This window comes from Thamnophis sirtalis, unplaced genomic scaffold (assembly GCF_051295495.1).
Source record: "Thamnophis sirtalis isolate CommonGarterSnake01/CBP01778 unplaced genomic scaffold, rThaSir2_p1.2 scaffold_1, whole genome shotgun sequence".
NCBI lineage: Eukaryota > Metazoa > Chordata > Lepidosauria > Squamata > Natricidae > Thamnophis > Thamnophis sirtalis.
In genome coordinates, this window is record NW_028261381.1 from 179903040 (window position 1) to 179926531 (window position 23492).

General features: G+C 39.8%; 1 protein-coding gene across 1 annotated transcript; it reads right to left on the reverse strand.

Annotated features, from left to right (window-relative positions):
- Positions 1-1842: 1842 nt before the first annotated feature.
- On the reverse strand, positions 1843-23492 carry LOC148049941 (metabotropic glutamate receptor 3-like). Its single transcript, XM_087705650.1, has 6 exons — positions 23377-23492; positions 19728-19964; positions 18688-18979; positions 18062-18215; positions 9063-9932; positions 1843-2054 (listed from the first exon to the last, which is right to left on the reverse strand). The coding sequence occupies exons 1-6, from the start codon at positions 23490-23492 to the stop codon at positions 1843-1845; spliced, it is 1881 nt and encodes a 626-aa protein (XP_087561776.1).

Consider the following 23492-nt stretch of genomic DNA (forward strand, 5'->3'; position numbering starts at 1 on the left):
CGATATAGTTTACTTGGACTTCAGTAAGGCATTTGATAAGGTAGACAATAACCTACTACTAGATAAAGTAGAAGAATGTGGGTTAGACAGCATCACCACCAGATGGATTCGTAACTGGATGACCAACCACACTCAATGTGTAGTCCTCAATGGAACTGCATCTACATGGAAGGAATTATGCAGTGGAGTACCCCAAAGCTCTGTTTTAAGCCCAGTACTCTTCAACATCTTCATCAATGATTTGGATGAGGGAATAAATGGGGAACTCATCAAATTTGCAGATGACACCAAGCTGGCAGAAATAGCCAACACTCCAGAAGACAGGCTTAAGATACAGAACGATCTGGACAAACTTGAACATTGGGCACTATCTACTAAAAAAAGAATCAATGGTGAAAAGAGTAAGGTTCAGAGTTCAGAGGAGAAGACAAGTCCAGACTAGTTTCATTTCAGAGCTCAGAGCTTAATACAGCTAAGCCAGGCTCAGACTTCTTACTTAAGTTTCTGTTTCCAAATAACCCTCATTGGTTGACTCAGTTGCTATGCCTATTCACTGGCTGACCTTCTTGCCATGCCCTATTCCAGTCAGTCCCCAATGGCTGACCTGTTGCTATGTCCTATTCCAGTTCATGAATATTCTGACAATCTATTAATATGTATTTCACAGGATCATACCTATTAGTAAAGTGTGTTCTCTATTAAGTATATAGAGAGTAAAAATGTAGCTCATTTAAACTGTAGAATTATAAGAACTCTAACAATCATTTGAATGGAAAAGGTGGTAGAGAACGCAGTAAAGCCTCAGGGATCAATACAAACAAACATGCTTCAAAACAACCCAACATAATGAAACCAACCCAATATATTTTAAAAAATACCTTTGATGATAATAGAGGAAACTGTAGTTCTGGAAACTTATATCCAGACCTTTAACAACAAAGCATATTCCCAAGTTGTTCATGGGGCTTCACTGGGGTGAACTGACAATAACAAAAAATAAAAATGTGGGTATTAATAAATGGTTTATGATCATTTACATCACTTCATTTCCAATTATTTAAAGAACTAGCCACTTTCTCATGTCACATTTTTAAAGAAATCAAATGAAATACAAAAATGCCCAAAAGTCAAATTAAAACTTTCAAATCTCTGCATAAATCAGAGATTTTTGTGTCCCATTATACAATTAAGATGGGGTCTCGGTAGGATAATATAACATTTGGGGAGAAAGATACAAGCCAAGAGACCAGCCACAGAGGCCAAAATGGAGAAGACCTCCACGGCCACCATGGATTTCCCTTTAGTGCTCAAATAGGTTGGGATGAAAGTGATCTAAACACTGCAGAATACCAGCATGGTAAAAGTAATGAAGTGGGCTTCGTTAATGCTGTCAGGCAATTTCCTAGCCAGAAAGGCCACCGTGAAACTGACAATGGCCAAGAAACCCAAGTAGGTGAGGACAGTATAAAACATTGAAGCTGAGCCTTCATTACATTCCCAGATAGTCTCTCCTGCCAAGGAGTGGAAGTCCACGTTGAGAAACGGAGGGGAGACTGCCAGCCAGATGGTGCAAATAAGTGCTTGGACCAGGGGACAGGCTAAGACAATGGAGTTGGTCAGTGGTTTTCCTAAGAATTTCCTTGCCCTGTTTCCTGGCTTGGTGGCCATGAAGGCCAGAACCACCATGACAGTTTTTGCCAAGACAGAGGAAACTGCAAGGGCAAAGAAAATGGCAAAGGAAGTTTGTTGGAAGAGACAGGTGATGGTTCCTGGATGACCAATGAAGAGGAAGGAGCAGAGGAAACAGAGCAGGAGGGAGACCAGGAGGATGTAAGTGAGATCTCAGTTGTTGGCCTTGACAATTGGGGTGTCACGATGTTTATGGAAAATCACCAGGACTGCAGAAGTGATCACAGAGATTAAAAGAGTGAGAGAAACTAAAGCGTAGCCCATGTTATCTTGATAAGCAAGGAAGTGGACCTTCTTCACAATGCAGTGATTCTTCTCCTGGTTTGGATATTGGTCTTCTGGGCAAGGATCGCACTGGGCTGCATCTGAAATCAAAAGTAATTGTTTAATTAATTCAGAAGGGTTTATCAAGACCATAATTCCTCACTTAGGAGGGACAGAATTGTATCCTTTCTTCGGTGGTCAACACAGCAGATGGACTGACACACTGTGTACTTTATAGTGCATCAAAAATGAAAAATAATCCTTCATTCAGGTCAACCCTGAAATCCTTATTTCCAGGTTGAATCTCTCCTTGTTCAATTCCCATCAATTATTCCTTGACTGGCCTTGACTGGTTTGTAAGAAGAAACTGCAGAGTCACGTGTGGTTACTGCTTGAGCAGGGGATGGATTACAAGACCCCCAAGGTCCCTTCCAGCTATATACTGAATTTGATTCCCTTCTGGGGGTTGAATGCATTTTACTTCAGATGCATTCAGCAGAAAGGAGTCACACTGGAAAGAATAAATAAATAAATAAGCAAACAAGTAAATAAATACATAAACCTGCTATCAGCAACAATAATGCAACAACTTACATCCCACTTCTTCCAGGTGTTCATATTGAGGCCCAGTGTCAGGGTTCCAACAGATGCCCTAATTAACTCATGAGCCTCCAGCCAAGTTACAAAAGAAATCCAGTTATTTATTAGGAACAACATGTCACCACATTCCCAAGTAGAAGTCAGATCTGCCCCATGTAATTTACGGTTCAACTATGACCCTGTTTCGACCCTCCTCCAAGGGTGTGTCATAAATCACATTCTCCAACGGACCACTTCCGCGGGCTGTAGAAAACATGCCTCTCTGGCTGTCTCTGGTAACCTGGGATACAAGCCTTGAGAAAGGTATATGTGGAATGTGATTTTGGTCGTGGCTGCCAAGCTGCTCTCTCAGTTCTCCCCCCTCCCCTGCCTATGACAACTTGAGAGTAGGCCAGGAATGCTATACGAGTCGACACCCAGGGCCTTACATAGAAAGAAAGCTTACTGTTAAATATATGTTCATTATTTCAAGAAGGTCATTTTCCAATTTTATTCCTTTTTATTAGATATTGTACTATTTTCGTGTTTTGAAAGCTTGGTTCCCTATTAGCATTTCTGTCTTATATATTTGTTTCCATAGCCTTCCAACACTGTAGAATTTTCTGCTTCTACTCCTCTTTTTAATGGTAGATTTTAAATTCCCAACTTCCTACCCAATTCTGCTGTGTGGCCTCACCCATGTGGTGGGAATTTGTAGTCAGGAAGATAATATCACTACGTACACCTTATTTTAACAATCCCTTGTGACATGTCATATCCCAGAGCTTCTAGTTAACATTATCTTTTATGATAATTATGTCTCCTTAGAGGACAAAGAAATGCACTGACATTTATACATTTCAGAAAGGAGAAAATGGTGTAAGAAAGGAAGGGGAAATGATACTTGCAAACATATTCAAAAGTAATATTATAATGGATCTTGGGTTATTCCCTGCCCTTCTCTTGTTTACAGAGAACAGTGGACTTAATTAGAACAAACATTGGCATCTAGGGATTCAGAGGCTGCTGTAGGAACGTTCCGAGAAAAACTACAATGGGCCTCTGGGAGATGCAAGAACACATTTTTTTTTATTTCTCAATTTGTATATTATCTACTCCTATTAAACTAAAAACTAATTTTCCAGACCATCTTTTTGTTTCATTTAACCTCTCAGAGGTCAAATTCCCCATAGCTATGGCACTTTTTAAATAATGCAAGTCAACGACTACATTAGTTTTGCAAGTTTGCTTTTCTTGGCTCTCATTAGCTAGCCATACCCTTGCTGGGATTCGAGCTTGGACTGCTAACATATTAGGCAGTTGTATTAACCTCTAAGCCACAAGTTCTCCTCCCTTTATCAGCTGAACCAGGGGAGAGATTAAATTGTTTTGGTTCAGTTGATAAAGGGAGGAAAACTTGTGGCTTAGAGGTTAATACAACTGCCTAATATGTTAGCAGCCCAAGTTCAAATCCCAGCAAGGGTATGGCTAGCTGATGAGAGCTAAACAGCTTGAAATAGATCTATACTGGTCTTCCTTCATTTCTTTATCAGCAAAAATGTAACACAAAATAGTTTGTTGTGAAAGCGACTGCCTGGAAGGCATAAAAATTATGATGCACCAATTATGGAAATAGTAAGCCCATAAATTTCTCTGATATTTTGCAGTTCCCAACATTGAGCGTTTTAAAGAATAGATTGGACAATGACTTGTCTGAAATTGTACAGTGTGTCCGGGCTCCAAGTAATGCATCCATAGAAAGTGGTAGTCCGAGGCAGGCAAATTCCTCAAAGAACAGTTTTTGGCTACATCATATTGGCATGACTGGTGAAAGCTGACTCTAAAAGTGCCCAGGGCTTTCACCTATTTAAAAGTACAGGTTTCCTCTTTTCCGCAAGTCACAGGTCCAGGTCCAATCCAGGTGCTGGCCAGTTGCTTGGTTACTTGGCTCCTCTTCTGGCCAGCCACCTGTGAGAACGTCCATAGTTCCCACAGAAAAGCTACAAAACCCCATCTAACTATTTTCCCCCTCCCTCCATTGTGTGGCAACTCTGAAGCCTCCAAGATGGCTTCTGCCGTGCTCAATAGAGCAGAGGCGGTGCAGTGGTTAGAGTGCAGTTATGCAGGCTACTTCAGCTGACTGCTAGCTGCAGTTTGGCAGTTCAAATCTCACTGGCTCAATGTTGACTCAGCCTTCCATCCTTCCGAGATGGGTAAAATGAGGGCTCAGATTGTTGGGGGCAAGAGGTGGACTCTGAAAACCACTTAGAGAGGGTTGTGAAAGCATTATGAAGTGGGATATAAGTCTAAGTACTATTGCTATTCACATCAGGGTTGACACAGGTTCCTGCCTGAGCAAGAGCCTGGACCTTGAAGGTTCCTTCCCATTTGTTTTTCTATTTTTCTGTTACTCCAACATGGTGATCATAGCTACTATTAAATGGGGAGCCCTCAGTGAGGTACTGACTTCAGTCCACTTGCTTCTACTTGTGATAAATGCAGTTTTGGACAACTGGAAGTGCATGAAATATACTTAAATTCCCCATGGCTCAACAGCTTCCTGAGGCATGTGCTGGAAAGTATGAAAAGGCACAATTTCCACACAATTAATACCATCTCTACTACAGGAGAGTTTGAACATAGCCAAGCTTGATTTGGTGGATTATCGGCTGGAGGAGGAGGGGCACCTCTAGGGGAATAAATAGACATTGCAATGTGGAGTCAGTTTGAAGGAGAAAGATCTTCATTCAGACCCTTAGTTCTATAGCTGCTTTTTCCCAAAGGAAGGCAGACAGTTTGGCCAGTTTCTTCTAATATGGATGATCGGCAAGAAAGTATCTACTTGAGTGTCAAAGGTGCTTTTTCAAGGGGCAACTGGACTTTTCTTTGAAGACATTTCACTTCTCATCCAAGAAGCTTCTTCAGCTATGGTTCTAGGATATATGGCTGTCTTCTAGTTGCCAATGATTTTTTAAAATTGGGGCAGACTCCTAGAATTGGGAATATTCAATATCAATGAGTGAAGATGGAGGTGGGGTGGTGATGTCTCTTTTCCAAGACCTGAAAGGCTAACACAGAGAAGGCCAAGACTTGTTCTCTGTTGTTCTAGAAAGTAGGAGATGGAGTTACTGACTTAAGTTCTAGGAGGCAGCTCTGACTGCAGTTGCAAAACCCTTCCTAGATGTCTCTGCAGCCCAACAATGGAACCACTTCCCCAGACAGGTGGTGATCTAAAACTTCCAGAGATGCATTTGCTCCTTTAGCAAGAGCTGACAGTCCAGTGAGACCCCCATAGTGCACCGAAGTCCCAAGAATGGTAGTGCAATGTCATGCAGGACCAAAGATGGAAGGTCCCCAGCACTGAGAAGACAAATCATCCACAGCTACTTGGCTTTGTTGGGGTTGAAACTGAGACCATTCCTCTCCTGTCAATGGTCTTCGGGCACTGGGAGAAATCCTTGAGAGCATTGCTTGGTCAAACAATGGTAGAATAATTAAACATCATCAGAATATGGATGATGCTTGACCTCGAGCTGGGAAGGCCTCACTGTGACACCCTGAGAAACAGGTGTTGGCCTAATTTCTCCTTCCCAACCAATGGGAACCAGCTTCAGGGAAAGATCAACCAGTACTGTGCAGTCATTCCTGTTAGGAATATAATTCTAACGGTTGGGTTGGCAATATATAAGTCATATAGCAATGCTGTACCTGTTTCTTTAAATCATACTGTAAAAAGTGATTGGTTGCTGTTTCCCTCAATCGGCCATAAGAGGGAGCCAGAATGATTGTTAGCTCTCTGTTCTTTAGATGCTGGGCTGATCTGATCTGAGTGCCGTGAGCTACTGTAAGTTTTGCAACTGCTAGCAAAGTTTGAGTACTGAACTGTTTGTATGATACTGGACTATGTTATTTGGATTATCCCTTAACTGAAAGATGTTGATGATTGACTGACTTATCCGTGTATGACGTGGACTGTTTGATGGGCTCTGATACATCTATTTCCACGAAAGTAAAAGCCTATTTAAACTGCAGTGTCTCTGTATGCTGGTTTGTGTGTTCTCCAACACAACTCTCACAACGCTTCACTGAACATACTCGCTCTCCCAACGGGGAGCTAACCTAACAATTCCTATTTGCTCAGCTTGTTCAGAGGTAGCAGTATCCTTTCTTCATCAATTGACAATTCTGAAGACATACTTCCCAAGACAGCAGACACTTTTTTGATCTCAGATAGTTGTTATACAACCTTCCTGTAGAGCAGGTGTGTCAATGTGTGGCTCGTATGCGTCATGTGCTGGCCACACCCTCCCTCAGTTTAGCAAAGGGGAAAAAAGTGACAATATGTCACGTGAGGATAACATGACTCCATGGATTTGACACCCCTGCTATAGAGTTTAAATTAGCCTAACACAGTGATGGTGAACCTTTTTGTCACCAAAAAGGGAATATGTGCGCACACACGCTCATCAGGGTCACAACCCAGAAGTGGAGTGGCCCAGAGGGCATGCGCGCAACAGGAAATGAACTTCCAATTTCTGGCACACACCAGCGACTTACATTGCCATATAAATTTTGCTAAACCTTATTGAAAGCCAGAGAATTTGATTTTGCTATTTTGTTGGACAATTTGCACACATCTCCTATGTTTCTGTTTCTCACACGAGAGGCCACCTGATGGAAATGGAGATGTTATCTCCAAGATACCACTTGTGCCCTACCCAGGATTAAATGACATGTCACAGGACTCTGATTGATAACTCCCTCCTGACTTTGATGATTGTCATTCCTTGTCATACCTTGAATGACATTGCTGAGAACTTGTCCTCATTAAAGAAATGTGATTGTGATGTTGGGCATGGATAGAAGGATTCCTGTGGAGACCTGCTGTGCATACACATCTCATAGAACAGTGTAATTTTCCATGGAGGTCCAGGAGGTGAAATGTCACAAGAGATGATTAACATACTGCATACAAGGATGATATTCTTTGCTCATTCCTTTCAAGGAACTTCTGCCCAACCATGATGAGGCAGCACTGCAGATGTGGATGTAAGGGGGAAATAAACTCTGCTATTTCAAAAACAATTGAATAGTGATAGGGAAGTTCTATAAAGCCCCAAACATCAAAGGAAACAGCCACATATGAATAGAAACACTGATATTGAGTACAATCATTTAATGCACTACCTTAATAATAAACTAAATAAAGTAAGGAACAAAATAAAATAAAAATCCTCTTTGAAATAATAAATTCCAATTTTACATGTTTCTTAAAATGTTTTATTAAAAATAAAATATATTTATATTTTTGTGCCTATAATAGTCTTCCTGCTGTCAACATATATAAGATTTTTTTTCTCCATGCCCTTTTCCATTCAACCAAAAGGAAAAGTTTGTGGTTTCATTTTTATTTTCATTTGAAGAATATTTTGTATTATAATATGAATCTTACTCCAAAATTTCTTTGCTTTATCACATGTCCACCATAAAGGGGTAAAAAGTTCCATCTTTCTTTTACATTTCCAACATTCATTTGAAATACCTTTATACATTCTGGATAACTTATCAGGTGTTAAATGCCAGTGATAGATCATCTTATAAATTTTTTCTTTTATAATTTAGTGTCAATTTTAAATTTTTCATCCACATAGTTTCCCATTGTTCAAGCATCACATTATGTCAAAAAATCTTTGCCCACGGAATCATGCAATGTTTATTTATCATATCATAAATAACCAATTCATTTTTAGCAAAATCAAACCCACAATTCTTTTTATTTGACTTTCAGTTGTTGATATGTAAACCAATGGTAAGAATTTGTTTACATAAAACCAACATAATTCAAGTTCTCCCCTCTACTTTAATGTAGGTTCACCAGAGTTGAAGGATAATATTTTCCCACATTTCCAGCAGTCTGGCTTTGCCATCATTTCTTTTCTTTAAAAAGTTCTTAGGGGAAAAAACCAAAGAGGCAACTTCATATAGAACTTATTCCAAACTCTTATATTAGCACATCTAGCAAACTGATTATTAAAATCAACATTAACTTTAACCTTAATTCGTGGCCTCCTAATTCAAGTAGCTTCTTATTCTGGAGCTTCACCCACTCTTTTAACCAGGCAAAACAACATGCCTCAAAATATAATTTAAAGTCTGGTAAACCAAACCCCCTTTTTCCTTAGCATCTTGCAGTAGTTTGTATCTAATTTTGGATTTTTTTCTCTTGACATATTAACTTAAAAATATATGAAATAAATAAACATGTCTTTGATAACAAGTTTTCCTTCCATACAGAGCACTGGACCTCACTAAGGACACTTTGAAAACATGATAAACAAAAAAATGACTACAGGAATATTGTGACCAGTTGCAGAACTTCATAAGGAATTTTTTTTATAGACAAATTCCTCCTTCACTAAATCATTTCTTAGACATCTTACCACATTCTAAACATGCCCCAAAGACAAATATAAATGAGAAAATGCCTCACATTTGTTAGAAATTTTTGTTTCTTACTATGTTTTCTCTACAATTCAGATCAGGTCTCAGTAGAATAATGTAGCATTTGGGGAAAAAGATGCAAGCCAAGAGACCAGCCCCAGAGGCCAAAATGGAGAAGATCTCCACAGCCACCATGGACTTCCCTTTGGCACTCAAATAGGTGGGGAGGAAGGAGATCCAAACACTGCAAAAGACCAGCATGCTAAAAGTAATGAACTTGGCTTCATTAAAACTATCAGGCAATTTCCTAGCTAGAAATGCCACTGAGAAACTGACAAGGGCCAAAAGTCCTAGATAAGAGAGGACACCATAAAACATTACAGCTGAGCCCTGCTTACATTCCAAGATGATCTCTCCAAATAAGGAGTGGAAGTCCAAGTTGGGAAATGGAGGAGAAGTTCCCAGCCAGGTGGCACAAATAAGGGCTTGGACCAGAGGACAGCCTATGACAATGGTGTTGGTCAGTGGTTTTCCCAAGAGTTTCCTTGTCTTATTCCCTGGCTTGGTGGCCATGAAAGCCAGAATCACCATGACAGTCTTTGCCAACACAGAGGAAACTGCAAGGGCAAAGAGAATCGCAAAGGCAGATTGTTGGAAGAGACAGGTGATCTTCCCTGGTTGTCCAATGAAGAGGAAGGAACAGAGGAAGCAGAGCAGAAGGGAGACCAGGAGAATGTAGGTGAGATCTCGATTGTTGGCCTTGACAATTGGTGTGTCATGGTGTTTATAGAAAATCACCAGGACTGCTGAAGTGATCACTGAGAGAAAAAGAGCAAGAAAAACTAAGGTGTATCCCAGGGTGTCTTGATAGGCAAGGAAGTGGAGCTTCTTGGCAATGCATTGGTCCTTGTCCTTGTTGGAAAATTGGTCTTCTGGGCAGGGTTCACAGTGAGCTGCATCTGAAATCAAAAGTCTTTGTCTAAGGATTTATTGAGCAACTACCAAGCACATTATCCTTCCTGCATAAATGATATGAAGGTTAAATGTCTGCTATTGAACTACCTACAAAGAGAGTAATTAAATAATCTCTATAATATAACAACAGTAGTACTAACACTTATAATATTATTAATGATTTATATCACCATATATTTACATTCTCTACTGTACCACTGTTGTTATATTATAGGACAAGGTAAAAGCAATAGGAAAACAATGCAGAATGGAGAACTATAAAGGCTAAACATGAAAGCCGATACAGAAGGCTGTATAATTACTTTATATTGTTATATATGTTTTGTGTTTTGTTGTTTCTTGTGTTTTTCTTTTTGTTTTTAAAGATTAAAATGTTTAATAAAAACTATTTTAAAAAAGAGAGAAATAATCTCATGTGCTATTTATTTTCTCCCATTTTATCATGGAACCCACAGAAGACAGACAGATCTGTTATCTCGGAATGAATCTGGTTTGTGTGTGTACATCATCCATTAACCTTAACCTCTCTGCTTTGTACATCAAATCTGTTCATTTCTCCCTCTTGTTCCATCAAAGAGAGATAAATAGGTGGATCTCCTCTTTCTCTGGCAGGTCTATTTCCTCAGAGGTTAGTAGAGATGCCAGAAGAAGCACTCTCTAAATGAACAAATAAAAGCTGGGACCACATGCCCCACTTCCTCAGGAAAAGAATGGAAGTTGGTTTCCCAATTGGAGGTGAAAGTAGAAACAGAAAATGGATGTTGGGGATTGATAAATTGTGCCCTCAAACTATGCTTGCCAAGGATCAAGAAAGGTGACCTCTGTGGCCAGGGCAGTTTGGATCTTTAATCTGAAAGGTTCTATTGAAAAGAATAACTGCATGTCAATCTTATCAAAAATGAAACAACAACAAAAATATATTGATTTAATGAATGTCTTCCTTGATACCTGAAGATTTAGATTTGAAGTATGGTCTACCTGTCTTATTAGAAATGGTCCCTTCTGGACAAGTGTCACAGTTGTAGCAGCAAACCTGCTTGCCCTCTGGAACTCTTCTCCTCTCTCCTGCATGGCATCTCTTCCTTCCACACCTGGCAATGGGGATTGTCTGAAAGACAAGTATTTGAAATGACTTAAGGAATGAACCTGCTACATTCATTCTTTCCCCCATTCCTACTTCTATGTTCCGATTATCTTCTAAAGAGATACATTGCCACTGTCTATCAGAAATATGGAACAGCTCTTGAGGGATTCAGGCCACTGGTATTCCTGAGACATCAATAGATGCTGGAGATTGGAACTGGGGTTTCACCCTGCAGAGGAAGGCTTGTGACTGAACCACAGCATTTCTAAAAGAAACAACCAGGAGGATAAAACTGAGCAGAAATAGTCCATGGAAATCACTGTTGCTTGCTGTAAATTGCATCCTGTGTTTGAAGCAGAAGTCGTTCCCAATCCTAACCCTTTGTGCAATGACAGAAACCAGTCCTCAAAGGTGTTACATGGAAAGCAGATTTTTCACCAAATGACTGCCATGATTTCTGACTCAACTGATTATTTTTCTAATTAGAAAGATGTTTTGCATCTCAGGAAGAGAATGAATCTTTCCCTGAAGTTACATTTCCTTGCAGCTCACCTTTGTGGCCCAGGTGATTCCATCAGAGTTAATGGTGAAATCCTGTCCTGGAGGAGCCTCAGAATTTACTTGCCCAACCTTCATGGGGACAAAAGATCGATTGGGGAGGAAAACCCAGTTGAGAAGATCAAAACGAGCAGATCCCAGTCCATCTTCTGAGAAGGAGACTTCATCTCCAGCACTGTTGTTGAACTGCACATTCCTCAAATAGGGAAGAATCTGGAAGAAAGGAGACCTTCAGAGATTGGAGTATTTGGGCTAGAGCTACAAATGAGACATCATGGCTTCTATCATCACATAATGTCCCTCTTGAGAAAATGAATTAATATTTTGAGAAGCTACTTCCATCTCTTGGTGAAGATCTGAGGAATGACGTATAACACTAAATATTTAACTCTGAAACTGAACATTTCCCCTTTATCACCGGTCATGGTTTCCAACTTGTATTTCACCAAAACTCAATAATTTTATTTCCACAATCTAAATTTAATTTTAGGATTTTCCTCTTGTGATACTTGGCTACATGTACTTTCCAATAGTTGCTTTGGCCAAAGTTCTTGTTAAGTGATAAATGAATGTTTGAAATGAATAAATGATTTCCATCAGAACCATGGAAAATTCAGGAGGGGACTTTCATTTGAAGTCTTAGTGAAAACAGCTGGAAAATAGCAGATCTCCACGGGGCTCCATGAAACACAGCCAGAAACTGCTTGCTGGGAAATTCTACAGGGTAAATCCTCCCTGGAGGGGAGGTGAAGAAAGGAGAGGCGCTTCATTGATCATGAGGAAACTGCAATTTCCTTGCTGATCTGAAGAACACCCTGCTGAATGGCAGCAGGGGCAATGGTCATTTTTGGTCAGTCACAAGATGGGATGTCTGAAACACTAAGATCTTGCGCTGGAGTGGTATGTGGACAGAGCAGTGAAACTGGGTGAGAAAATTTCCAACAGCTGATTTAGAGAGGCAATAGCACTTAGACTTATATACCACTTTACAGTACTTTAAGCAGTTTTACAGAGTCAGCCTCTTGCCCCCAATAATTTGAGTCCTCATTTTACCCACCTTGGAAGGATGGAAGGCTGACTCAACCTTGAGCCTGGTGAGATTTGAACTGCCATATTGCAGGCAGCTGGCAATCAGTAGAAGTCGCCTGCAGTACTGCACTCTAACCACTGCACCACCATGGCTCATATAGGTTTTAACCTAAGTTAAAGATTCCTCTCCCAAAATGATCTCCAAATCTTAAAAAAGTGGCGATTGGATTTATGGCGAAAGATTAAAGACTAAAAACTAAAGAGGAAGATTAAAGATTCAGAAGTAAAAGAAAAAACCTAAAGGATTATTTAAAACATAGAAAACCTGGAAACAACATTGTGAAAAGTGACTATTGGTTTTCTTTTTTTTAAATTTAATATATTTATTTTTTTAATGCAAATAATACAAACACAAATATATACACTATATTACTAAATGTATTCGCTCACCCATCCACATAATCAAAAGCAGTTGTGAGCGAATACATTTGGCAATATAGTGGTCATCTAAATGAAAAAAGGAAAAAGATTAAAAAAAACCTAATATTACAATGTACCCCCACCTCCTGGAGAGCCTGTTTTTCCCCTTTGTATTTCTTCACCTATAACAACTAAAAGATACAATATATTCCAATTGTGCCCTTATCCCCTCCAAAACAACACAAATTCTTGAGTAGGTTATTCCCTTTGCCTTCCACCAACACTGATTTTATAAAATCCCCCCCCATATTTCATTATAATTGTTTGCTTCGATCCTCCCTTTTTAAAAATTCAATTTTCATTGTTTGTTTTTCTAAGCACTATTTCTAACTCCCCTGACTGGATGACAATCAACTGTTTCTGATTTTTACATTCTGTGGAAACTGGAATTGGGAGCAGGGGAGCCATCTACTGGAGGAAGAAGATTATTGCAACATGTATAATTTAAAAGAAAGTGGGGAGAGAAGCAAATAACATCTGGAGAACTGCTTGACCTTGACTTTATCTTAGTAGGTGTGGATGATGGGAATTATTCACTGAACTTTTCGAAGATTCAGAAGGCAATATAAATTGAACACTAAAACTATGTTGGAATTGTACACTGAAAAGAGGATTTGAAAGACTTGAAGGTACGAAAGAAGAAAAGATAAATAAGACTCTAAAATCTGGAAAATTGGGAAGGTGTAAATTGGAAACTATAAAAACTGAAAAGCAACCCTTGAATGTACTAAAAGAGGAAAAGGTAATCCAAACATGGTTTCAGTGTGGACAGTTGCAGGCCAGATGGAAAAAAGATCAGAAAATTGGTATTACGCAAGACGAGGACAATCTACTAAAACAAATCAGGGATCAAAGTCAAATGCATATAAAAAGGTTATATAACGTTCTAATAGAAGTGGATTCTGAAACAGAATTAGTTAAAGACTGTATGATAAAGTGGGCACAACATTTTGAAGAACGAATAATGTTGGACACATGGAAAAAGACATGGGTAAGAAATGTAAAATTCACGCAAGCCCAAAATTTGAGAGAGAACTTTTACAAGATGTTTTATAGATGGCACTTGGATCCTAAAAAAAATGGTTTGCATGTATCCGAATTTACAACCTAAATGCTGGAGATGTGATTGTGTTGATGCTACATATTGCCATATATGGTGGACTTGTAAAAAGGTTAAAGCATTCTGGATAAAAATATGGTGGATTATGCAAAATATTTTTAAAAAGAGGATAAAGTTTACCCCTCAGTTATTCTTGTTAGGTATAACTACTGACTGTACTGTTATAGAGACTAATTTGATTTTGAACCTAACAATGGAAGCAAGACTGTTGGTGGCACAATACTGGAAGAAGGAAGATTTGCCTACTATTCAAGAATGGACATTAAAAGTAACAAACTTAGCAGAGATGGCTAAAATATCAATATATCTTAAGGATCATTCAGATGAGATATATAAACTAGAGTGGAGAAGATGGATTGATTATATTCAAAATAAATACGGGACTAAGAAATTCCAGATAGCTTATGACTGAAAAAGCAAGGAATGACACAATTTGTTTAGAGTTAGCTTAACAAAAGAAGAGTTAAAGCACAAATGAAAGATGATGCTAAGTTTCTTTTAGTTTATTTTAGAATATGATTGTTAAAGATGTACACCCTGTATTTGCTCTAGGAAGTCGGGGGGGAGAGGTTGGGGGGATGGGTTTGGGTGGGGAGGGTGGGGGAGGGGAGGTAAATATTTGTAAAAGCTTTTTAAAATTTTCAATAAAAAAACTGAAAAGCACAAACTAATAGAAAATTTGGGGACTTAGAGGAATAACTTTGGGATTGACCAAATCTTATTAACAAGTGATTTTTTTCTGGAGTTTTCAGTTATTGGGATATTGGGACATTAGAGGTATATTAACTTATTTCAAAATAACCCAGCAGGAGGAAATGCTAGAAATAACAACAAAGAATTATAAGAATTTGTTGGGAATGTTTATAGTAGCAGCCAAAATTGTGGAAACCTTTTGAGAAAAGTGTATTGTTGAGGTTTGATGGCTAATAACACCCCCTTTTTGGGGGAGTTTCAAGAGAATCATATTCCACTGCTGGAATGGCTTGGGAATAGGCCAGACCTTAACCCAATAGAAAATTTATGGATCCGATTGAAGAAACTTGTTAGTCAAAAGCAACCCAACAATAAAACCCAGTCAATAGAAGCAACCATTCAATCTTGGTTTCACATTATAACAGCTGCAGAGCAAAAAGACTTGGTTCACTCCATGGGAAGACATTGTAAGGCAGTGATTCATGCTAAAGGTTACCAAACTAAGTATTTACTGACATGGCGATAATTTTTGTATATCTCATTTTTTCTACATATTTCACATTTTTTCTTCATACTCTAACTGCTATTCTAATAGCAAATCCTTCATAAAAGTTATTGCATTGCATTCTTGATTAAATTATCTTTCCATTGATATATAATTTTATGGTACTACTCCAAACAAAAGTGGTGTTATTAGCTAGTTTTAGAAAATACACTTTTCCCAAAAGGTTTCCACAATTTTGGCCACTACTGTAAAGATAAAGATGTGAAAGTAGAAGGCTCTCAACAAATGGTGGGGAAAGACGAATATAACATACAGAAGACAGCTGAGGAATGAGAAGGAGTGGTGGAAGGGACAAAGAGAAATAAAATACAAAAAGATAAAAACAGATAAAAATACTGAAAAGACAGCAGTAATAGATACTAGAAATCAAATAGACAATACCCAAAGAGCTCATAACAGACTAGAGAGGAGGTAAAAGGAAGATCTTTCAAAAATAATGAAAGAGATATGAATGAATATTCAAAAGATGCAGCAGAAGGAAAAAAGGGTTAAGACAGAGAGAATAATGAGTTTGTGTAAAAATGCTAGAAAGACATATATGATTCCAAGACAGAAACATAAAAAAAATTCCCTAAAAAATCAATAAATGGTGAAATCCTAAAAAGGCTGAGAGATGATGGATAGATTATGCAATACAGTAACAATAGAAATAAGTGGAAAGTTTAAACTGGAAAAATAGTAGTCTATAGACATATAATGGAATTATAGACACATTAAGATTAGAAGATGGAAGACTAGGATTAGGTATATTTAAAGGTATTATTATGATCAACAGAATGTGTGTTTGTGTGTGTGTGTGTGTGTACTATAAATTCAGGGTACTTAGAGATATAATCTTGGGATTGATTAAATCTTATTGAAAACTGGTTTTATTGTTATTTACAGAAAGTTGAGATACTGAAAATGTGGTGGAACACCGATCAAGTATAATATTGATTGATACACAAAAAAATGTATTATAATTATAATGAGCACATTAAGGCTAGAAGTTGGAAGAGAAAAAAAAATCTGTCTATGTAATTGTTTAAATTTACTGTAAGCACTTTGCGAAAAATATGTCAACCCAATTATTACACTGTCCACAAAACCGTTGGTTATTAAATGAAAACTAAAATAAAGCATATGCAAAAAAAAGCCCCATGGAAAATTAAACTGATTGGATCAAGCTCATTGTCAAAGACAGCAGAATGCAGGAAACAACTTTGATCTACTGGGCCCTGTGGAAAGAAGCACCTGACCTGTTTGGTCACTTCACTATTCAGAGAGGTCCAACTTTTTAGCCTTTGATGCAGAAAATTCTGATGAATTTCAGACCGGGAACCTATTAGGACCACTTTGAATGTTGCTCTGTGCTGTGATTGTCATAGAAACAGAATCACAGAGTTGGAAAGGACATTGGAGGTCTTCTAGTCCAACCCTCTGCTCAAGCAACAGACCCTCAACAGTTTTAGAAAGTGGCTATTTTGTGTCTCCCTAAATGACTCCAGCAATGGGGCACCCATGACCTTCTAAAGCAGTGGTTCTCAAAGTGGGGCCCATGCCAAACAGTGGGGCAATTTGATTTTTAATGGGGGCAATTTGAACCTTGTTTAAACCAGGTTAATGGCCTTTAAGGCTTCCTCCACAGGAGTAGACTTCACTTTTTGAGTAAAGTAAGAATTATATGCCATTGGGGGGGGGGGCGCATCAGGATTTTAGAGATGCTTAGGTGGGGCATGCTGAAAAAAAGTTTGTGAACCACTGTTTTAAAGGTAAACCGTTCATTAAAAAATTTCTCCTTAGTTCTAAGTTGCTCCTCTCCTTATTTAGTTTCCATTCATTATTAATCAGAAGCTGTTTTCACACAGCGAAAGCTGTGAAAACAGCTTCACACAGCAAGCTGAGTAGCACAACGAATGGTAAACTAAAGAAAAGGGCAGGGTCTCAGATGAATTGGTATGGGAGTATGTAGACATTTAATCAAGAACTGAAAAAATTAATATGGGGAGCTTCAGATTTAAGAGTCTATGGACTGAGTCAAAAGCCACAGAAATTACCTGCCATGACTGGACATTTGAGATCCTCATTCCAAGTTTCATCATGGATGATCCAACTCTGGATCCATACATTGCATGTAAAGCGTGTGCCAGAGCATAAACAGCATTGTAGATATTGTAACTTAGTCCTGTCATCCTCCTTTCAAAAGTGTAATTGGGCAGATTCTGCACATTCTCCTTTCCTGTACATTGCTTTTCCCCCTTTGGAGGGATCTTGCCTGGTTTATGCATCTTGCAGCCAAATACAATTTCCCACCATTGAGGGAGAAAGACATCTCCTTGGGGGTTCAAGGGGTCTAAAGACAGGAGGAATTGGTGGAATTCAGAGACATCCCCGGAGTGGCCTCTAAAATGCAAGACCCCGTTATAAAGCTTTATAATTTCCAATGTGTCTTTGGAATCACCCAAGCCAAGTTTCCAATGGGAAGTGAAGATACAAACTTTTCTGAATTTTTCAAAAACATAAAATGCCCCTATTACAGTGTTAACAATAATTGTGTCGGCAAACAGAATAAACACTTCTGTTTTAAACAAAATAGGGAAATTACGAGAAAACTTCTTCTGAGCGATAGGCAAGTTATCTGATTTCAGCATTAGAGTGAAGGCCAAGCAGATCTCCTTCTCCTGGAGCATTGGCATCAGATTTGAGATGAAACGTTCTCCCCTGTCATCTTCAGGGGCCAAAAGCCCAACCCAGTTCCACTGGAAATACAGGAGCAGCTGGACTAAACCCACATACTGAGCAGATTCCTTGGGATTTATCCGGAAGAAGGAAGGATAAACTCTTCTCTCTCCCAGAGAGAATTCAAAGCCAACACCAAGCTGGAGAAAAAGAGATTCTTTTTTCAAAGACCAAGTAAAAGTTTTATGCTGACTTTAGTAGTGACCATTGTGTGGTTTATGTCCCTTCAGTCAGGCTGACTCACTTTCACTGGCAAACTTTCTCTTCTTCCCTTCTTAGCCATTTTTATTGGTTGTCAGAAGACAAGAGAAGAAATCAACAACCTGATACAAAGAATAAATGGCACTAAAATGATGGCTACCCTTTAATAAAGAATAAACTAAGAGTCAGAAGCCATCCGCCCAAAAAAACTTATTTTAGTTTCATCTTTGGCTTCTGTATGTGCCTTTGATCTCAGTCTGTTCCATACTGTATCCAAGAGAGCTCTCTTACCTGTGGGATCTTAAAGATGCTGAAGATGGAGGCCATCAGCCTTGAGGACTTGGCACTGAGATCACCAATGACAGACAGCAAAGTGTCCTTACTGTCACATTTGTAACCTGGAACCTTTTGACCTTTTGAGGAGAGCATGGAGAGGCTGTTTAAGTAAATAATGTTCTCCGTCTGGAAATGGCCATAGATGTGGAAGCCAAGGGTGATGTTGGGGAGCAGAAGAAAATCCTTATTGACCTGGGAGACAGCAAACATCAATGCAAGGAACTGTTGGTAGTTACAGGTGGTGTATCTGTAGTGAGAAAAACATTGGGGAACATTACAGGAAATCTTGTGCATGGCTGTAGAATTTCCTTCACTGTTTGGGGGTATCTTTGAGGGCATAAACTCCCAAATGACATTGGGTTTGTCTTTTTTTCAAAGGACTTCCTTTGGCTAAATTTGAATGACTTTTCTGATAAAGGAGACAAGCCTTTCCATAGATATCATGGATTGTTTTATAGTCTGTATCCTCCCTGCCATGTTCATTTTCCTGCAGTGACTTCAATCCTTTCCAATTGCTCCCCCTTCACTGTAATTATTTAAGATCTCTCTTGGAGCAGCTTCTACAGGTGGGGTAAAGATTACTGAACACAGGATTACAGTGGGAGTCACCTCATAGATGCATTGAAGGCCATTATACATGAGCAATGTGGATTCCAACACTGAGGGGGATTTCTGTAACTCCTGAACACTTGAAGAGTGTGGAGATTTTATTTGAATGTTCTAACAAAAGTTATTGGTTAGATTAATATTATAATTTGACTTCTTCACTAGGCCAGCACAGCTTCCCTCATCATTTTTGTTCTTTATCATCTTCCTTTTAAAGTGATTGAGAATTCCAGCCTATTTTAACAGCTTGCTAATTTATGGAGAAAAGCACAAAATGTGCACTACACCAAGACAGTACAAATACTAGAAGAAGTATTTCTGAAAGGAATCCCATAATTTAAAGCAAAATAAACAATTATCTGCATGTTTCTCCTCCAGATGAAACTTACGCTTTATATACAGGAAGATGTAATGTTTTAAAGTCAAAGAGAGGAGCATCGTCAACGGTTCCCAAGGGCAAATTCCCGCCAATAGTGAGATCACCAGGCCTGTAGTATCTTCCATCTAAACGGAGATAATCCCTGAACACACAAATTGTTTGCAGCCTCTTCGCTATAGTTGGAGCCAGGAGCCAGAAGAGCATCAGCATCAGAAGCAGCATGACTCCTGTCTTATCACCTTCCTTCCTAGAACAGAAATCAAGGTTTATGCAGAAACTGATTTGAAGGTTGCTCCTGAAATCTCACAGGAACTTTAGCAGATCAGACACCACCTGTGCCATCTGGATGGTACCAGGACAAATTTATAACAACAATGTTTCCTCTTACCTGTGTTTGTGCCATGACCATAGAGGAAATAAAGGCATGTGAGTCTCTTCAAACCCAGGACTTATCTCTTTGCAATACAGGCTAAGATAACACGTTCTGTCCCACCCCCAGCTGGTGAACTCAGACATATTTTTAAAGCAGGTTTATCATGGAAGATCTCTGTGTGTAGAAATCCACAGGGGATACATGAAGAATTACTGTTCTTCTGATAATTGCAAGGAAAGGCCATTGTCCCATCCCCTTGGCAACAGCTTCTCTTCATACAGCAGAATGGAAAACATATTTGTATCTCTTTGTGTAATTCACAGAGCAGATGGAGTCCTGGGGAAGCTGTGTAGTTGACTACATGAAAGTGAACCCTGCACACAAGATGGATTTTGGCTTATGCCCTCGTTTGCTCAGATAATTTGAGTGCTACTTGGGAAGATTGGCACAAGGCAGAAATATAATTTGAGGAAGTATCTCAGAATATTAACTGCAATTTTTTGGCAAGAGTTGCAAATTTTTGTTGCTGTAGCCTAAGGGTAGCAGTTGTCATCCAGGTGTCTCTTTTGGTCTTTTGGGGTGCTGCTCCCCAAATTGCCAGGTCTGAAACTCTTTTCTTGAAGATTCATTCACAGGACCAGTTGGGATCAGGTATAGGTTGTGTACCAACCTTCCTGCTGCACAGCAACCTCCATGTCTGAGCCTCTGGGGGGCATTTCACAGTTGACTGTGTGGTTCCCCAGACTTCTGGTCTCGAGAGATGTCCATTTGATATCCCTGGGGCTGGCCTTAGAGGCATTTCAACATGGCCACCATTATTGTTGACTCAACTCAAAACAGACCACTTCCAATGTGATCTGAGGAGGAGCTATCCTTGTCCCCTTTGTCCTGCCCAGATCATGGCCTGATGACTTTGAGATTCTTTTATGCTGCCCCTCTCTGCAAGGAGGCTGGATCTATTTGACCAATCTACTCTTAGTGACTGATGGGGTTCCAAAGGGAACTTGGGATTATACCCCAGGCTCTGCTGCATGGTTCTTCTGAGGCCTTGGCCACTACCTGGAATAGGAAAGCTACTGAGGCCTTGGATGGGATCACTCACATGCAACCTCTCTTGGTCCATGGTTCCCAACATGCCCCATGATTCAATTGAGGGAGCAGAAAAGGATCAAGAGACATCCAGGGCTCTTCTGAAGGAACGTGAGGGAAGAATGTATTGAACATGAGTTAGAGCAGGGATGTCAAACTCCATTTCATTGAGCGTCAGATCTGGGTTCTTGTTGCCCTTGGGGTGCTGGGGTGGGCATGGCAGGGTGGTCATGGGTGACTGGGTATGCATTGCCAGAGTGGGCATGGCAAGCTTGACATCCCTTATATCGGGGGAAGGGGGCAATTTTAAATGTCTCATCCAATCTATTTAAACTCACTAGGAGTTTATCCATACCTCTTTGGTTTACTTTATATCTTCAATAATATTCAATGATGTTCAGGGACTCTTTTAACTGAAGTCCTTAATTAATAATCAAATCCCTAGTGGTCTTAGAGTACATCCCTCATTAATCAATTGTTCTTGTGGTCTTTTCCATGGCTTTCGTTATGATTGACCATGTATACTTTTCATTCGGTTCCAGGACTGAAGGGAGTAGAGTAGAGTTTTGTGCTGGTTCATCTCCTTCCTCCATGGCCAGTCCCAAATGATGTCAAAGGCGAATGAGGGGTCCACCCAGCAGCTACCAGTTTAAGGTGCCACAGGACTCTCTCTGTTCCTGTTTAACATCTACATATTACCATAGAATGAGATATACATGTATGCAGATGTTTCTCAGTTGTACCTCTGTACCCAGGTGAACTAACAGGTACTATGGATGTTCCTTCACGGGGCCTGGATGCTGTGGGGATCTGGATGGGGAACAAGAGGCTTAACTGAACTTTGGTAGGATGGAGTGGGTGGGTGTGGGTGGGGGCTATCTGAGTGTTTATCAATTTTGGACTTTAAGGGGTTGTAATGCCTCAAACTGAATTGGTGTGTAATCTGAGGGTCCTTCTGGACTCTCAACGCTTCCTTGAGGAACAGGTGACAATTGTGACTAAGTGATTCTTTCCGTAACTTCTTATAGTGTGCAAGTGGGACCGTTTCCTGGATCATGAGTCCCTGTGCTCAGTCACTCATGCCTTGGGTATCTCTCGTTTGAATTAATGGAATGTGCTCTCCTTTTGAAGAGCATTTGGAAGCTACAGCTGGTGCTGAATGCAGAAGGGGGCAATATTAGCTACCTCTGGAATGGCACATACAATAGCCCTGTTACACAAGCTGCATTGGTTTCTGGTTTGCATCCATGTCCAGTTCAAGATTTGGGTTATCACAGTAAAAGTTCTACATAGCATTGGACCAGGATAGCTAAATTGCCAGGTTGACATGATAGGAAAAGATGCTGAGACCCTAGAAAGAGTCCAGAGAAGAGTCATAAAGATGATAAAAGGCCATTGATTCATATGATGTATACTTAAGGGAAATAGTATGTCTGCACTAAAGGATTAGGGTTGAAATGATAGCAAAAAGGTAAAGGTTTCATTTCAGTTGTGTCTGGCTCTAGGGCGTGATGTTCCTCTCTGGTTTTTGACCAAGAGAACAAGTGTTGTCTGAAAACTATTTCCATGGTGACATGGCCAGCATGGTCACATGCCAAAGATACATAGTTAGCAATCTTCCAACATTTGAGGGGCTGTCCCAGAGAAGAAGGGGTCAATTTATTTTCAAAGCATTGGAGGGAAAGAGAAGTAATGGTTGGAAACTTATCAATGAGATACCCAACCTAGAATGGGGGAGAAACTTCCTGATAGAGAGAATAATTAATCAATGGAATAGGTTGCCTTTAGAAGTTATGGGTGCTCCATCACTGGGGGTTTCTAAGAGATTGGACAGCCATGGGTTCAGAATGTATAAGGACCCCTGCCTTGGAAAGTAGTTGGAGTATGACACCTCCAAGATCCCTTCCAGCTCTATGATTGCATCTGAGGAACCATCTCACCCAATGCTTTTGGCCCATTCCTCTCAATTTGGCAGAAGGGCCATACTGCAGGCCCTTGTGGTCAGAGTTTCAGCTGTCAGGATCTAGAAGGAGAATCTTTTCTATCATGGAATATCCCGCCACCCGAGATGAGATCTGTTCCCTCCCATCTTGACTCATGCGGCCTGTCCCCCTTTCCCTGGGCAGGAGGTGTCATGACTCCATATGGCAGAATCAGGTTCAGATGCTTCTTCCAATCTTAAGTCAGCTGAGGATACCCATAGCCTTTCTCCAAGTAGTCCTTCTTGAGATGCCCCCAATTGCCACCTTCTCCTCTTGTCCTCTTCTCTTTCTGTCCGCATCCCCCTAAAGGCAAAGAGCTTTGGTCTTCCAT

Coding starts and splice junctions, on each gene's coding strand:
- LOC148049941 (XM_087705650.1), bottom strand. CDS start 23,492: ATGGAAGACCAAAGCTCTTTGCCTTTAGGGGGATGCGGACAGAAAGAG. Junction 19,965..23,376: donor TACTTGGAGAAAGGCTATGG/GTATCCTCAGCT, acceptor TTTCTGTTCTAG/GAAGGAAGGTGATAAGACAG. Junction 18,980..19,727: donor CATCTTCCTGTATATAAAGC/GTAAGTTTCATC, acceptor TTCTCACTACAG/ATACACCACCTGTAACTACC.